Source organism: Mus musculus, chromosome 9 (genome assembly GCF_000001635.26).
Source record: "Mus musculus strain C57BL/6J chromosome 9, GRCm38.p6 C57BL/6J".
NCBI classification, from domain to species: Eukaryota; Metazoa; Chordata; class Mammalia; order Rodentia; family Muridae; genus Mus; species Mus musculus.
In genome coordinates this window covers 72,568,232-72,587,078 of record NC_000075.6, presented here as the reverse complement: position 1 = coordinate 72,587,078, position 18,847 = coordinate 72,568,232, and the positions used below count along the sequence as shown (strand labels likewise).

The following is an 18,847-nucleotide window of genomic DNA, read 5'->3' as shown; positions in this document are numbered from 1 at the left end:
AAATCACAAAGTAGAGAGAAAGATCAGGTAGGCATACATTACTATGTCACACTAACTTTTATTATCTTTGACATTCCTTCAGCAGCATATACAATAAAAGTATCTTGGTAGCGGGGTAAGAGGGTAGAGGATGGAGAGTTGGAGAAGGGAAATGGGAAGGGGGATAACATTTGAAATGTAAATAAATAAAATAATCAATAAAAGATGGAAAAAGTATCTGTATATGTTTGAAATACTAATGTTGTAAGAGCAGCCTAAACTGCTGATTGATTGATAAAGGATAAACAAAATGTGATACTGATATACAACAGTTTTATTCAGCTACAATGAAAATTATCTTGTCAGAAAATAGATGGAAACAAAATAGCCAATATCAGAATATACCACATATTTTCTTTCATACAGGCATTTCAGGTGGCATAAAAATAAAAGCAGGACAATTAGGTACATTGAAAGGGAAAAGGATTAAAGGGAGGAGGATCAGAGAAAGCAACAGAGGGGGTAAGCATTACCACAATGTCATATTCAATTATGAATATATTTATGAATAAGAAAAGCTACTGCTTTATGATCAGCATATGCTAGTGAGATAAACGAGAAAGCACATTGTAAAAATGGTCTGCTCATTGTTAGTGAATTACTACAAAGCTTCAGTATTTTAAGCACTAATGCTAGATAATAATTGTGACCCTTGTGAGTTTTTGTAACATGTTTAAAAGTAGAAATAGTCATCAAGGTTGTACATCTTCACCTTTATCAGTTTTGGATTTCTTCCCCAAACTGTTACACTAACTTATACTCCCAGCAGCTATGTCAGGATTTTTCCATATTTTTTTTATTAAACTTACATTTTAAATTAACTTGTAGTTTGAAGAAGTGTTTCTATTTTATCTATCATTTATAAGTGATGAATATGGCTACACTGAGGTTTAATGAAATGGCTCTGAAGGTTTTTTGAGGTAGAAGATCTGAAATGAGGGCCTGGCCTGAGAGTCTGGATTTCTAACAAGCTCCCAAGTGATGCTGCTACTGTTCCTCGGAGGATCATACCCAAGGAAGTAGTGTTCACAGAACTTTTCATGTTCAGGACACATTTAAAATAAGGGCTCTTTATCATAGACATAGTATACTAATCCTCCAGTGGCTACATGTGTTCATAAGATTTTTCTCTTAGTTGTAGCTAGCTACTCATTTTATTTTTGGAAACTTGTGACACCAGTCTTCTGATGTTTCCAGGTTGTCTAATTCTGCAGTCTCTTCATTCATAATCCCAAATCCCAGGACTTTATTCCTCAAGATTAAGTAAGAGACACAGAGTGAGGACTCTTACTTTCCAGGCTTGTTGCTTAGAATTCTAAAATTTCAGTTTCCAAATTTCTATGAAAATCATGGGGAATTACAGAGGAATATGATTTCCTTTTGTGGAGTAACTACATAAACAATGTAAGAAAACTGCCTTCGGCCCTCTGTCCTAGAAAACATCAAGCAACTAGGAGAGCCAACACTTTACATTATATTTGATTATTGTAAAAGTTTGGCCTTCTATTTATATACCTACTGACCTAGGTATAAAATGAAAATGGCTTAATTTCTCCACTCTGCTAAGAAATGTGATCTAAGTTCACTTGGAAGATCTGAGTTACTAGGGTCAGGGAAGGAAAAGTGAATCAAGTCCAATAAGCAAACTTTACAAAACCCCAGTGTGGTGGCTTACATGAGAATGGCCCCTATGGAATCATACTTCACTAGCTGGTCTCCAGTTGGTTGAACTGTTTAGGAAGGACTGGAAGGTGAAGGCTTCTTAGACAAATCATATCACCATGAACAGGCTTTGAGGTTTCAAAACTTATGCTATTTCCAGTGTGCCTTCTCTCTCTGCCTCATGGTTGTGGATCAAGATGTGAGCTTTCATCTGATTTTTTTTTACTGTTATCATGGACTTCTAATCCTATGTAAAAATGAAAACAAGACAAAACAAAACAAAACCAAGAAGCTCCTTTCAATTTACTCCAACCACAATCATGTGCCAAGAAATTGTAGTGCTAGGAATCAGAAGGTGCTGCAATGTGAGTGCTAGCAAATTCATATTCCAAGACAGAACTCTAATGTGATTCTCATTGGATTCTGAGTATAATACTGTGAACATTCTGTATGTAACAGTGAATAGATTTTAGTAAGAAAGAAAAAATTAAAGAGATTATGGAGGACATTCCCCATATTTAAGAAACCTCACATTTATGAATATAGTCTCAAATATATTTTGGGTTTTTCATTACTTTTATTTATCTGACTAATTCTTTAAAAAATGGGTGGGAGCTGGAGAGATGGCCCAGCGGTTAAGAGCACTGACTGCTCTTCCAAAGGTCCTGAGTTTAAATACCAGCAACCACATGGTGGCTCACAACCATCTGATGCTCTCTTCTGGAGTGTCTGAAGACAGCTACAGTGTACTTACCTATAATAAATAAATCCTGTTTTTTTTAATGGGTAAGTTAATAATAAACCAAAAGAAAATCATATTAAGAAAAAAGCAACATGGAATTTTTTTGTTTTTGGAGACAGGGGTTCTCTGTATAGCCCTGGCTGTCCTGGAACTCACTCTATAGACCAGGCTGGCCCCAAACTCAGAAATCCATGTGCTTCTGCCTCCCAAGTGCTGAGATTAAAGGCATGCACCACCACTGCCTGGCTTGCAACAAGAATTCTTAAGGACTAAACAACACATCACAGATAATTAGAAAATCTACTAAGTTACCCCAAGGCTATATCACAAAGTAATCCTTATCTTCCAACCACAAGCATTTTAAAGCCATATTATTTTTACTTAGGTACTCTAAAATGTAGTTGTAGGCTTAGTCAACTCTGAGTTAGTATGCTGATCTTGGTTAGCATTTAGTATTCACTATAGAATGCTTCCACCAACAGAGGAGAAAAGGCACTTTTTCAAATGGCCATACCTTACATATATCTATTTAATGATATATACACTGGCAAGAACAGGAAGCACTACAGTGAGCTACTTATTGTTAGGAGTATGTAATGTTTTGAAGAAGGCCTCTAACATCAGTCTGGTTCTCAGAAAGCATGTTCTTTTTTTTTTTTTTTTTTGGTTTTTTTCGAGACAGGGTTTCTCTGTGTAGCCCTGGCTGTCCTGGAACTCACTCTGTAGACCAGGCTGGCCTTGAACTCAGAAATCCGCCTGCCTCTGCCTCCTGAGTGCTGGGATTAAAGGTGTGCGCCACCACTGCCTGGCAGAAAGCATGTTCTTATATTCTAGTGTTCCAGATCACTTTTAGTCCATCTAACAACAGAACATAAGTTAATTCTCTCCCCATTTAAAATAATAATCATGAAACACACACATAAAAGTTTCAAAATTAAATAAAATCATTCATGCATCCAAAATTGAGTATTTAGCATATTCTAGGTACTATTTATACTTTAATCACACAAAACTAGACAATAAACAAAATTATACACGATGAAGACAAATGCTGTAACTAAAAAAATGTTGGGAAGAATAATTTTTTTTAAAAAATTATTTAATGTATATGAGTACACTGTAGCTGTCTTCACACACACCAGAAGAGGGCAATTATATCCCGTTACAGATGGTTGTAAGCTACCATGTGGTTGCTAGGAATTGAACTCAAGACCTCTGGAAGAGTAGTCAGTGCTTTTAACTGCTAAGTCGTCTCTCTAGCCCAGAAAGAATAATTTATAACAGTGACCTTGCCACAAAGTAAAAAGGCAAATGCTTTGTACAATGGCTGACCCACAGCAGAGATTCCCACAAGATATCATTATTCTTCGTTACATTAAATTTTCTTATATTTTGCTTTTTATTGACTGGTTATTGTGATGGCTAGGCAGGAGCAATGATAGAAGTTAGTACAGTACTAAAACAAAAATAGAGGTCGTCTTCCCATTTTCTGTTCTCATAGATAACTATGGTTTCCCCAACCCTATAAAGAATGACACTTGGAAGAACTCTGCCACAAAGATTCTAATACAAACTCCAATGTCAGACATTGCAGTACAAATAAAGAACACTTAAGAAAAATATCTTTGGGGCTGGAGAGATGGCTCAGTGGGTAAGAGCACTGACTGCTCTTCCAGAGGTCCTGATTTCAAATCCCAGCAACTACATGATGGCTCACAACCATCTGTAATGAGATCTGATGCCCTCCTCTGGTGTGTCTGAAGACAGCAACAGTGTACTTATTTATAATAAGTAAAATCTTAGGGCCAGAGCGAGCAGAGGTCCTAAATTCAATTCCCAGCAACCACGTGAAGGCTCACAACCATCTGTACAACTACAGTGTACTCATATACATAAAATAAATATCTTTTAAAAAATGGAAAAATATCTTTGCTGAGGATGTAAAACATGGTGGGGGGTCTGAGAAGACTTGAGAGCACCTATCATTTCTGGAAAAGAACTCAGGTACAACTGCTGACACGTAGGAAGATGGGCTCAGAGTACAACAGAGACCAGTTTTTTTTTTCCCCCTGTAAACTCTTTATTTTTGAGATAGGAAAATCAATTCAAGAATCTTTGATATTAATTAGGTATAAGTTGAAAGGGATTAAAGTATTATTCATTAATAATATTTAAGTAGGCAGAAAGTATTAGGCCTCTATATAAAATTACTGTATTTACAGGGCTGGACAATTAAGAGCACTGGCTGCTCTTGCAGAGAATCCAAATCACACAAAACTAGACAATAAAATTATACATGATGAAGATAAATGCTGTAAGTAAAAAAAAGTGTTGGGAAGAATAATTTTTTAAAAAATTATTTATTTTATGTATATGAGTACACTGTAGCTGTCTCCACACACACCAGGAGAGTTTGGTTCCCATCATTCACATGTTAGCTTACAAACCCTGTAACTCTAGCTCCAGGGTATACAACATCTTCTCCTAGCCTCTACAGGCACCATATATACACAGTGCCTTTACATATATACAAACATTCACATATACATAAAATAAACATATAATCACTATATTTAGTTGGTAAACAATGAGTCTGCCAAAATTTTTATTTTATAAATTATTAATGGAAAGGCTGAAATAGGAAAAGTAAGATTAAGGTGTTCACAAGGCTAGGTGGTGGTGGAACTGGCCTTTAATTCCAACAATTGGCAGGCCAAAAGATCAATATAAATATGGGCAATAAACACTGGATAACAAAAATTTAATTACTACCTACAACAGTATCTAAACTTTAAAAATTTTAATGTTTAGGAATAGTTTTAAGAAAATCTGTATGAAATTTACAGAGAAAACTACAAAGATATATTGAGAGAAAATATGGAAGAATCAACTATAATAGTGAAAAACCCTATCTCATAGAGGAAGACTGTGACATAGTCACTGAAGTCCCAATAAAAAATATCAATAATTTTTTTCTAAAAATAGAAATTGACAAAGTAATTCTAAAACTTGAATGGAAATGACATAAACAATGAGTTGTTTATAGAACTATTTTCCAGATTTCATATAAAGTGATAGTACACAAGACACTGATGGGGAGAGGAAGAGTCTATAAAAAGACCTGTACATTACAAATTTTGATAAGCTAGAGGATTCTCAATGAATGGTGCTGGGAATGGATACCTATTCAAGTTTTAAAAATCACCTGAAGCCAAAAACAGATTCAAAATAAAAACGATTCAAAGATCAAAAAAAAAAAAAAAAAAAAAAAGGCTAAAGTATACAAATAAATTTTACAAGGAAATATGTTAAAGTATTATGGAAAGGCTGAAATAGGAAAAGTAAGATTAAGGTGTTCACAAGGCTAGGTGGTGGTGGAACTGGCCTTTAATTCCAACACTTGGGAGGCAAAGACAGGGATCTACATTTCTAAGTTTGAGGCCAGCATGTTTTACAGAGAGAGTTCCAGGACAGCCAGCGCTGCAGAGAAACTCCATCTCAAACAACAATTAAACCAAATCAAACAAAACAAAACCAAACTCAAACCAACCAAAAAGAGATGTTCGCAATGCATCTTTAAAACATTTACAAAATGACACACAACAGTCAAAAAGAACAGTAGTGTGTACCTGAGAACTGACTAAAGGAAAACAATACACAAAGAAGTAGTTACATTATTAGAAACATCTGAATTTTCATCAGTAACTATCAAAGTCCCTATTATTTTTGCTTGAGGCTGCTACCATGACCCCATTTCATCTGGTCTGATAGTAAAACTATCAAAATGAGGGTGCCTGCATCTAAATGAAGCAGGAGGGAGGGTCAGATGCACGTAACTGCGATTTATAGGAAGGTTAACTCTAGGATCAAGTAACTGCCCCCTGGACTGCCTTAGACAGTTCCTTAAATTGTACAAACCCTCCCTCTAACAAATAGGAAAAAGAATCTGACTATGGCTAGGAAATAATATCCAGGGGAAGACTACTCTAAAGATGTGATTTTTCCCCATGGGACCTTTGGGACACCACAAACCACTTAAAAGTTCATGTGTATGGACTGTATCTCTAGCAGATGACTATTTAAAATGACTATAGAATAGATCATGTGTGGAAAGCATGATATTACATAATCAACAGATGCTAATCATCTATGTCAATCAAAGAAGGCTCTAACCCCGCCAGGGAATCTCTCCTTCCCCCTCTGTAACTAAAGTCTTGTAAAAACAGGAACTCCTGAGCCTGTGCTCTCTGGAGCACATTCCACTCTGCAGCGTGTGCCTGGCTTTCACTCTCACTGACTCTGTGGCATTCGTTACTGCTTCTCTGTGTTTTGCTCAACTCTTTGAGACACAAAGAACTGAGCACTGCCTCCTGAGAGATCCCCAAGGCTCTTTATAGTAACAAACAAGAAAAAAATTGAGTACAAGTCAAATAACAGAAATTAATTAATAAACAATGTTTTTAATAGTCTAGGTTGTCCTTGAACTTACAATCTTCTTGTTTCAGCTCCTGAGTCCTAGGTTTGGAAATTTTAATAGAGAAACCAGAGTAGAGAGAAAGACAATCAGAGAAAAAAAGAACAGTTATTGAGATCAGAATAACATCAGTGATTTCAATTTATGTATCTTCAAAATTTTAAAAGAGGGATGAAAAAAAAAATCTAAGGAACAGAAAAGTATTTAGAGGTAATAATGCCTGAAAACTTCCCAAAACTAATCTACTGAAGACAAATTCAATAAAGCCTCAGTCAGATGATACAAAGTAATACATAGCCAGACACATAACAGTCAAACAGCTGAGAACCAGTGTTTGTGGGCAAGTTAACAAATAAGAGACAGAATGAATAAAAAGAAATTTTAATAGCAATTAAGAGGAAAAGAACTCATCACATTCAGGAAGACAATGATGGACTAATTACTAACTTCACATCATAAATAACAAAGACTGGAAGGCTACAAAATAACATTCATAGCAATAAAAGTGTTAAGCAATAATTCGATTTCCAGCAAAGTTATTGTTTAAAACTCAAAGCAAGGAGATATTACACCAAATGACTTATTCTTTAATTTTTAAAATAAAATAAATTTTAAAAATAATTAACATTTACTATTACTTCAACAAAATTCTTTAATGCTCTATTGGATTTATGAGTGGCCTGACTAGTTTTCTACTTCCATTCTGCTCCCCTTATCTATATAGCACATTCTTTATATATGTCTGTCTGTCTGTCTGCCTGTCTGTCTGTCTGTCTCTCTCTCTATCTATATAAATAAAATTTGTTTGAGGGGGTTGGTTATTTGAGATAGGGTCTTTTTATATAGCCTGGTTATTCTAGAACCATTATGTAGACTAAATTGGCTTTGAACTTCTAGAGATCCTTCTGGCTCTGCCTTCTGAGTACTTAGATTAAAGATGTGTGCTCCTATGCCTGGCTCAGTAGAGTCTGAGCACTCTGTCCTGTAAAAAGCCTTCTACTTGGCTTTCAATGAACTTAGGATGAATGCATCCTTCCTGTCATAGCTAAGCACACCAGACATAAACGATTCCCTATACTACATCTTACTCTAATTCTGCCATCATTCCCCTCCCTTCCATGAGTTTTAGCTTACTGAAATCATTAGATCTTTCAAATATTCCAAACGCATTCCTAATTTTGATTTTGTGTATTCTCCTTGGTCTACAAATGTACAGGCCACTGCATATTTATTTATTTATTTATTTATTTATTTATTTATTTATCATTATTTGTGTGCATGCCACAGCATGCTTACAGAGGTCAGAGGATAAATTTGTGGAGCTAGTTCTCTTTTTATTTGGGTTCTGAGGATAGAACTCAGGTTGCTAGGGTAGAGTACTAAGTGCTTTTTTTGTCCACTGAGCCACTTGCCAGACCATGGTTGGCTTCTCAGGTCTGCTTTGTTATCATGATTTCAGAGAGGCCTTTCCTGATCACATCCACCTAAGTTTACTCTGGTCACCATTATTTATTTGCTTCAATGTGCCCTTTTCAAATTTTATAATAGCATTTATCAATATCTGATATTTCAAGCTCATTTGTTTAATGTGAAACCTTTTGTTATTATTTAGTATTTTGTAATATTACTTATCTTTTCCCTATTTTCTCCATGATTAAAAAACATGAATAATCCTCCAAAGTATATATGCCTTATGAATATCAAAATCTAAGAATATCAGTTATTTTAGTTATAAAAAGGAAGCAAAAAGATTGCCTATTCCAGAGGATTACTGTAAGACAACAAGAAGCAGAGAGATAAAGGAAGAAAAGAAAAGAAAAGAAAAGGAAAGAAAAGGAAGTCAATGAATGAAAACAGGAAGTAAAAGGTACAGGTAAAAACTTCCCTACAAAGCCATCCTTCAGCCATTAAGTTAGAAATATATAGAACTGATAGAATTTTCTCCCTATGAAAAATTGTTATCCATTTACCTTTCAAGAAACTACAATGTTAACAATAATAGGAAAAACCCCTAGTAAGATATATATTCATTATACCACCAGATACCTCAAGCCATCCAAACCCCACAGAATTTGACAGGAGAAGGTTCTGAAATGACAAGGAAAGGGAATTTGCTATCTTGACAATGTATAACTTAATAGTGCAAAGCTGTTGGATGCTCAGGTGCATAGGGTGTAGCCTAGGTTCTTGAGAAAACAGATAGTATTAACTCTTATCCCAGTAGTTGGACGTGTATGAGGGTGTGTGTTGAGGATGCCTGTGTGAGAATGTCTCACTGAGTAGCCTATGCTGGTTTTCAAACCTGTAGCCATCTTGCCTTCATCTCTGTGAGTGCAAGATGGCTTGGTTTTCCCTGTACATTAAAAAGACCTAAAGGCTGGAGAGATGGCTCAGTAGTCGTGAGCTCTTGAAGAGGACCTGAATTTGGTTCCTAATATGCATGTCAATCCCCTGTAACTATAGCCTCAGAGAATCCAACAGCCTCTCCTGGTCTGCAGGTAACTACACAGGTGTGGCAACCATTCATACATACACATAAATAAAAATAAAAAAATAGCTTTACAAGACCTAAGGAACTATCAAAATAAAACTATTATTGTGGCTTAAATTCTTAAAAGCTGCAACTCAAAGATGAAAACATAATAACAAAAATAAATTCCCCAAGAATATAAAAGCATTTGTTAAAGTAAATCCTTACAGGGTTTTATTAGTAAATGTATACTATCTTTGTAGGTGAATTCCAAAAGGCTAACCAACAAAACAGTGACAAAAAGGTTATCTAATGAATCAAGGTACCAAACATCTAAAATGTTTTCTTTAAAATTTTCATACCTCGTAATTAGAACTTTAAAAATTACACATTTAATGAAATGTTTAAGTAATCTTTCAGTAAACGTCAGCAAGATTCAAAAACACAATTGCTTCCAACTGTGGTTTTAGGACTGATGAGCTACACAAGAACATAGATAGTTAATAATGAAGGTACCCCGAGGGTTGGTTGTAAATGTAAAATTTATTCACAAAAACTCAAGAGATATTTAGAATCAATATTTATTTAAGAATGGCAGATTGTGAGGTATTGTACTTACCAAAATGCAGTCCACTTTAGATTGTACAGTTTTGCTAGAAGAAAAAAAAAAGTGAGAGTTAATAAAAAGTAGAGCATCTTTTAAGTATAAGAACTTCTCTTAAACAGACAGAGTAAATATACAAACTAAGGAAACAGTGAAGCATCTAATTAAATACTGCATTTTGTTACAATACCTACTAAAGTACAAATGAAAGCAAGGCATGCGAAACATTTAGATATTTAACACAGTCTTAAGAAAATAATGAAAACTAAATTACCTTTCACAGAAAGCCTAAGAGCCAAGTAGATGCAACAAAACCTAGTCATGGGGATAGAAGATGGCTCAATAGCTCTGAGCACTTGCTACTCTTGCATGGTGGCTTACAACCACCTGTAACTCCAGCTCCAGGAGCATACATGCAGTGGACATACATACATACATACATACATACATATACCACATATACACACACACAATTTTGAGGCCCTGACTATTATGTTTATGTGTGTACATGTATACATGTGTTTGCTGTTGTAGAGACCAGAGAACAACCTCAACTGTCACACAAAAATGTGTCTACCTCCTTTAAGATGGTGTCTTAATGTCCCGGGGCTCAACAATGAGAATTAGACGAGACTGGCTGGCCCAGGGATCCTCCTGTCTCTTCTCCAGGGCTGAGATTATAAGCATACCACTATATCCAGCATTTTAAAGTGATTTCTTGGGTCTGAACTCAGGTCTTCATGTTTGAGAGACAAGTAGTTTATCAACTGAGCTAAATCTCTGGCTCAGATTTGACTAATACTTATTATAGGAACCTTTATGTATCCTAGATACTAATTCCTCACATATATTTGACTTTGCTAACTAACAGCAACCGTGTCTAGACAAAGTTAAAATTTTTAGTCCAAATGTATTAACTTTCTTTTTATGATGTATTTTGTTTTGAGAACGCCTATCTAGGGCTAGAGAGCTGGCTCAGTAGTTAATTGTTTATTGCTCTTCCAAAGGCCAGAGTTTGGTTCCCAAAACCCACCTACAGTGAGCAGTTCACTACTGTCAGTAACTTCAGTTTCAAGAAGTTTGACACCCTTTTTCTGACCTACATGGGAGTACACACATATATAGCATATTTATATCTCCCCCAAACATACACACACAAATTTAAAAAGTAAACATTAAAAAGTTAATCTAGCTAAGTGTATGCATTATATTTTTAGGATTCTGACATCATCTTTTAAAATCCCACTCTGTTTTTGGAATTTCTGAGTATGTGTAATATACATTTTTTTTTCCTGGCAATCTGTTCCCGACTCTGTTATACCAAGTTTCACATATTCTTCAATCTATTCTTGGGCTTCCTTTTCTGTTTTATTGTTAATCTTACTGTTCATCCCTAAGCAGTACCACTTTCAGTATATCATGTCTAGTTATTTGATTGTTTGACTTTCTTTGTCCATTTTCAAAATGGCCAATGATTGATGAACATTCACTTTTCCAGATGAACATTTTAATATTTTTGTTTGTTTTATTTTATGTATTTAATTAATTAATTAGTTGATACAGAGTCTCCCTATATAAACCTTAGTTAGCCCAGAACTTATTATGTATACTATGGCCTTGAACTCAGAGATCTGGCTGGCTTTGCTTTTCAGCTGTGGGAAGTGTTCACTACATGGCAGGTCCATTTATTTATTTATTTATTTTCTCAAATTCAACAGAAGTTCTCCTAAGAGTTACATCTAGTAATAGTGATACACACTCAACTGGGGTTGGGGAGCAGATTAATTTCATGATATCTCATAGATGATATGTTGATAGTTATTCATATTACATATTCTGGTTAATTCCTGATATGTGAAAAATTATTGATTTCATAACTGAAACCAGTTTTATTTTCACCAGTCTTCTTGTACACTTAGTTTTTTTTTTTTTTAAGAAAGAAAAAGAGAGAAAAAAGAGAGGAAGGAAGGAGAGAGCAAGAGAGCAATTTTTAAAAAGATTTATTTTCTGTATATGAGTACACTGTTATTGTCTTCAAACACACCAGAAGAGGGCATCCGATTCCATTACAGATGGTTGTGAGCCACCATGTGGTTGCTGGGAACTGAACTCAGGTCCTCTGGAAGAGCAGTCAGTGCTCTTACCCACTGAGCCATCTCTCCAGCCCCCCACTTATTAGTTTTAATGGGATATAGATTCTCTTGTAGCTAATCATTTTGTGCATAATTAATGATATTTTGATGATTTTCAGTATTTATATTTCTTTTCTATTTCTAGCTGTAGTCTCTAGTGCAATGATGAGGAATGGTAGTGACAGCAGTTATTTGTTTCATTTCCACATTAAAGATCTTTCTTCTAAATTCTTTGAAATAATGTTGGTTTATGGAAGTAACTAACAACTTTTGATTGGATTTAAGGCCTACTCCATGACATAGATCCCATATAAATAACTGCTAAAGGGACGGAGGACAGATAGGGATGAGACTAGATAGGTTGTGAGCCTAGGGGAAAACCTAAACTATGAATCTGATAAAGGAACATAAGTAATAAAATGCCTCCCAATGACATCCTGCCATACCCATGGATTAATGCCTTGTTCAATTCATATCAGAGAAGCATCTTGTAGTGGATGAGAATTAACACAGACCACTAACTGGACAATGTGCAGAGAGTGAGAAAGACTTTGGAGCACTCAGTCCTAAACGGGATGTTCATCAAACCCTTCCCCTATGGCTCAGGAGATCTATGCAAAAGAGGCAGAGAAATTATACGAGCCAGAGGTAATGGGTGACTCCAAGTTAAGAGTGTCTTCCAGACACAATAGGATTGGTGCACACTTGAACTCACAGGAACAATGGCAGTATGTATAACACCTAGGCAGGTTCAAGCCAGATGGAGTTCTAGCACTATGAAAAAGGATTGGATATGGAGTCCTATCTCTAAACAAGAAGTTATCTATAACTGATACAAACTGAAAAGGAAAAAAATTGCTTTTTGCCACTGAGTGTCACTGAGTGTATCAACTACACTCCAGTGCAGAGGGGCAGTTGACCAATACAAAACAGCCTTAATGGTACTTTTGTGAACTTGTTTTATTTTACTTTGTTCTGATATTTTTTTTTCATCTTACTGGTCTTTTGCTTGCCCCTCCCACCCCTTAATGGGGTAGGTCATGGTAGCATAGGCTTTTAATTCTTGAAGTGAGGAGGTGGAGGCTGGAGAATCAGGAGTTGAAAGTCACCTTTGGTTGCATATCATTTGAGGCTAGAAAACTCCATTTAAAAAAAAAAAGGTGATTTGGGAGGCTTGAGAGATTGCTAAATGGTTCAGATGCTAACACTACTATAAAATCTAGGCATGGTCCTACACAAGCAGTACCTGAGTTCAAACACTTGTACCTATATGAAAAGATGGGTGTGGTTACTTGCTTGTAATTCCAATGCTGGGAACAGGGAGACTGGTGAATTTCTGAGACTCAACTTTGCCCAACCATCCTAGCCTCATCAGTGAGCCTTAGGTCAATGAGATACTGTCTCAAAAACAACTAACCAACTTATCCCCTAAGGTGAACTACTAGCCTCTGACTGTGCAGTACACACACATACTGTAGAGTCCAGAGGAAAAAAAGCAGTGCACAGAATGCAAATCCTGAATGACCTAGGTGTCACTCAGCAGACGAGACTTTTAACATGAAGAATTATAAGCATGCTCAAGTATATAGGGATGGTGATAATAAATGTGCACACAGAGGTGGGTCAACTGAAAAAGTTAAGCTGTGAACATAAAAAAATAAAAGTAAATTCTAGAATACAAAAAGTTGTAACATATATAAAAAAACCTCATTGGGTGGCTTTATAGGATAGCAGATAGCAGTAAAAGGGTCATAACTAAAAAACTGATAGATCTTATTGAACCTAAAGGAGAAAGAGAAGTCTTGAGATAATACAGAAATTCTGAATTTACAGCACAATATCAGGTGGTCTGTGTGTGACAGGAGAGGACAAATGAGACAAAATATTTAATAAAGGTCAGATTTTTCACAAATTTCATGACAAACAAAACCTTACAGATTACAATAAGCGAGAAAACTCTCAGCCAGACATATGTCAACCCAGAGGATGAGAACACATAGATAAAAAGAATTCCATGAAAGCATCTAGAGAAAAGCAATACCACATACAACAAAAGGGAGGTGAGAACAATGACCATCTTCAACACAGTCAACAGATCTGCAAGAAGGAAATCAGGGAAATTCAAGAGACCTGGGGGGTTCTTTAATGTATACTGATGTGATAAACTGTATGTACCTGTACAGAAAGCAACATACCTTACACTATAGGACAATTTGAGCTAGATCAAAAACTAAAAATAAAAGCTGAAACTATAATGTATCTTGGGAAAAAAAAAACTTGACAAAAATTCTACAACTTGAAAGCCAGAAAACCATTTACAAAATGCAGGAGTAATAACCTTTGAAAGAGCACTGGAGAGATGGCTCAGCACGTAAGAGTACTGACTGCTCTTCAAATGGTCCTGAGTTCAATTCCCAGCAACCACATGATGGCTCACAACCACCTATACAGCTAGAATGCACTCATATACATAAAAATAAATGAAAGAGAAATAAATTATAAAGCACGGGTGATTCTATACACCTTTAATGTCAGCACTCAAGAGGCAAAGGTAGGATGATTAAAATATCAAGATCATTTTCCAGCTAGGTAGTGAACCAAGGACTAGCCTGGGCTACATGGGCTTGGATACTATAAAAATGAAAAGCAAGTTCTATGTGTTGAAAGCATCAATTAAGAAAATATTTGCAGTATAAATCTGATAAAAGATGATCAGAAGAACTCCAGTAATCCAAAAGTAAAGACAAGTAACCAATTAATAAACATGTAAACAACTGGAATAGAAATTTTTAAGAGCAAGAATATATAGATGTCCAGTAAATACATGAAAAAAATAGTCCACATAAATAGGTACTCAGGAAAGGAGGGAGATAAAATGATGTATTAATAGCATATTAACAGAATTTAAAAAAATGGGCTGGAGAGAGTAAGAGCACTGACTGCTCTTCCAGAGTTCCCGAGTTCAAATCCCAGCAACCACATGGTGGCTCATAACCATCTGTAATGGGATCTGATGCCCTTTTCTGTTGTGTCTGAGGACAGCTACAATGTACTCTATACATAAATAAGTAAAATCTTTAAGAAAAGTAAAAACCAAACAACCCAAAACAAACCAAATAGAAAGGAAGTAAGAAAGAAAAGAAAAAGGAAAGAAAGAAGGAAGGAAGAAAGCAGGCAGGCTGAGCAAGCCTTGGTACTAAGCCAATAAGCAGCACTCCTCCATGGCCTCTGCATCTGCTTCTGCCTCCAGGTTCCTGTCCTCTTTGAGTTCCTGTCCTGACATCCTTTCATGATGAACAGTGATGTGGAAGCTTAAGTCAAATCAACTCTTTCCTCTTCAAGTTTTAGTAACCCTACTAAGGAAGACGATGATGACAACAGCAGCAGCAGCAGCAGCAGCAGCAGCAACAACAACAGAAATGTAAAGAAAAGAAAAAGAACTTAATACTTTTGAATAAAGGAGTTCAGATTCCACAGCAATTTAAGAATGTAATGTTAAAATCCAGCTCAGGCCCCTTTGACAGATACTGGCAGGCTTCTGGGATACTGTCTGTGAATCTCTAATTAATAGACTTGAGTTACCACACTCTCTCACCTGGGGAAGTAAGTTTACATTAAGTGGGGTACTGATGGCAACATGCTCTGCTCCTAACCCCTTTCCCTGACTTACACATGGGAAATGAAGAGAGCTTGGCTGCAGCCTCAAGTTGTAAAATAATCTCCATCTTCAGAGAGGGCTTGGGCCTTGGGGCCCCTCTTTTAAGAGCCCCTGCTATGTGACTATCCATCCATGGCACCAATAACTGTTAAACTCTAATACCCAAAAATCTGTTTCAGTATTCCTCTAGAACATAAAACTGAGATCTTTCATTAGGTATATGTCTTTTACTTACATGAACCATTTATTTCCTTCTGAGATACACTATCCTTCAGGGTTTTTCATAAAGATGACTTACATAAGTCATTGTAAGTCTGTTAACAGATTCTTATTACATGCTATGTGATATTATTTAAAGAAGAAAGTATATTAAGATTTAGTATAATTTTTAAAATATTCCATTAAAGACTAACCAGAGGGCACAGAGACAGTATCCAAATTAATAAAATCAGAAATGAAAAGGGAGACATAGTAAATGAGTTAAATACCTAATAAAAAATGGAAAAAAAAAAAAAAAAAAAAAAAAAAGAAAAGAAAAGGGAGACATAACAACAGAAACCGTGGAAGTCCAAAAAAATCATCAGATCCTACTACAAAACTTTATACTCAACTAAATTGGAAAATCTGGATGAAACTGACAATTTTTTAGACACATACCAGGTGCCAAAGTTAAAACAGGATCAGATAAACCATCTAAACAGACCCATAACCCCTAAATAATTAGAACCAGTCATTAATAGTCTCCCAACAACAACAACAACAACAACAACAACAACAACAAAACAAAAAATACCAAAAAACCCTAGGGTTTAGTGGAGAATTCTATCAGACCTTTAAAGAAGACCTAATACCAATACTCTTCAAACTATTCCACAAAATAGAAACAGAAGGAACACTACTCAATTCATTCTATGAAACCACAATTATGCTTGTACCTAAACCACACAAAGACCCAACAAAGAAAGAGAACTTCAGAGCAATCTCCCTTATGAACGTTGATGCAAAAATACTCAATAAAATTCTTGCCAACCAAATCTAAGACCACATCAAAACGATCATTCACCAAGATCAAGCAGGCCTCAACCCAGGGATACAGGGATGGTTCAATATATGGAAATCCATCAACGTAATCCACTATATAAACAAACACAAAGAAAAAAAACCCACATGATCATTTCATTAGATGCTGAAAAAGCATTTGACAATATTTAGCATCCCTTCATGTTAAAAGTCTTGGAGAGATCAGGAATACAAGGCCCATACCTAAACATAGTAAAAGCAATATACAGCAAACCAGTAGCCAACATCAAACTAAATGGAGAGAAATTTGAAGCAATACCACTACAATCATGGACTAGACAAGGCTGCCCACTCTCTCCCTATTTATTCAATATAGTACTTGAAGTTCTAGCTAGAATAATTAGACAACAAAAGGAGATCAAAGGGATACAAATTGGAAAGGAAGAAGTCAAAATATCACTATTTGCAGATGATATGATAATATACTTAAGTGACCCCAAAAATTTCACCAGAGAACTCCTAAACCTGATAAACAACTTCAGCAAAGTGGCTAGATATCAAATTAACTCAAATCAGTAGCCTTCCTCTACTCAAAGGATAAATAGGCTGAGAAAGAAATTAGGGAAACAACACCCTTCTCAATAGTCACAGATAATATAAAATACCTTAGTGTGACTCTAACCAAGCAAGTGAAAGATCTGTATGACATGAACTTCAAGTCTCTGAAGAAAGAAATTGAAGAAGATCTCAGAAGATGGAAAGATCACCCACGCTCATGTATTGGCAGGATTAATATAGTAAAAATGGCCATCCTGCCGAAAGCAATCTACAGATTCAATGCAATCCCCACCAAATTTCCAAATCAATTCTTCATAGAGTTAGAAAGAGCAATTTGCAAATTCATATGGAATAACAAAAAACTCAGGATAGTGAAAACTATTCTCAACAATAAAAGAACTTCTGGGGGAATCACTATTCCTGACCTCAAGCTGTATTATAGAGCAATAGTGATAAGGACTGTATGGTATTGGTACAGAGATAGGCAGGAAGATCAATGGAATAGAATTGAAGACCCAGAACTGAACCCACACACTTGATATTTGACAAAGGAGCTAAAACCATCCAGTGGAAAAAATACAGCATTTTTAACAAATGGTGCTGGCACCACTGGCGGCCATCCTCATGTAGAAAAATGCAAATCGACCCTTTCTTATCTCCCTGTAAAAAGCTCAAGTCCAATTGGATCAAGGACCTCCACATAAAACCAGAGACACTGAAACTTATAAAGGAGAAAGTGGGAAAGAGCTTTGAACACATGGGAACAGGGGAAAAATTCCTGAACAGAGCACCAATGGCTTATGCTCTAAGATCAACAATATACAAATGGGACCTCATAAAATTGCAAAGCTTCTGTAAGGCAAAGGACACTGTCAATAGGACAAAAAGGTAACCAACAGATTGGGAAAAGATCTTTACCAATCCTAAATCTGATAGGGGACTAATATCTAATTTATATAAAGAACTGTAGAAGTTGGACTCCAGAAAACTAAATAGCCCTATTAAAAAATGGGGTACAGAGCTAAACAAAGAATTCTCAACTAAGGAATACTGAATGGCTGAGAAGCACACGAAAAAGTGTTCAACATCCTTAATCACCAGGGAAATGCAAATCAAAACAACCCTGAGATTCCACCTCACACTAGTCAGAATGGTTAAGATCAAAAATTCAGGTAACAGCAGATACTGGCAAGGATATGGAGTTAAGAGGAACACTCCTCCATTGCTGGTGGGATTGCAAGCTGGTACAATCACTCTGGAAATCAGTTTGGTGGTTCCTCAGAAAATATGACATAGTATTATTGGAAGATCCAGCAATACCACTCCTGGGCATATACCCAGAAGATGTTCCAACTTGTAATAAGGACACATGCTCCACTATGTTCATAGCAGCCTTATTTATAATAGCCAGAAGCTGGAAACAACCCAGATGTCCCTCAACAGAGGAATGGATACAGAAAATATGGTACATTTATACAATGGAGTACT

The 18,847-nt window shown here is 35.9% G+C and overlaps 1 protein-coding gene across 3 annotated transcripts in view; it reads right to left on the bottom strand.

Annotated features, from left to right (window-relative positions):
- Rfx7 (regulatory factor X, 7) overlaps positions 1-18,847 on the bottom strand; it is a 90,781-nt gene that overhangs the window by 35,871 nt on the left and 36,063 nt on the right. For all 3 annotated transcript variants that reach the window (XM_006511223.4, XM_011242754.3, NM_001033536.1), the window contains one exon: positions 10,007-10,040. In XM_006511223.4, coding sequence (XP_006511286.1) covers positions 10,007-10,040 — 34 coding nt within the window. The remainder of the gene's footprint in view (positions 1-10,006; positions 10,041-18,847) is intronic.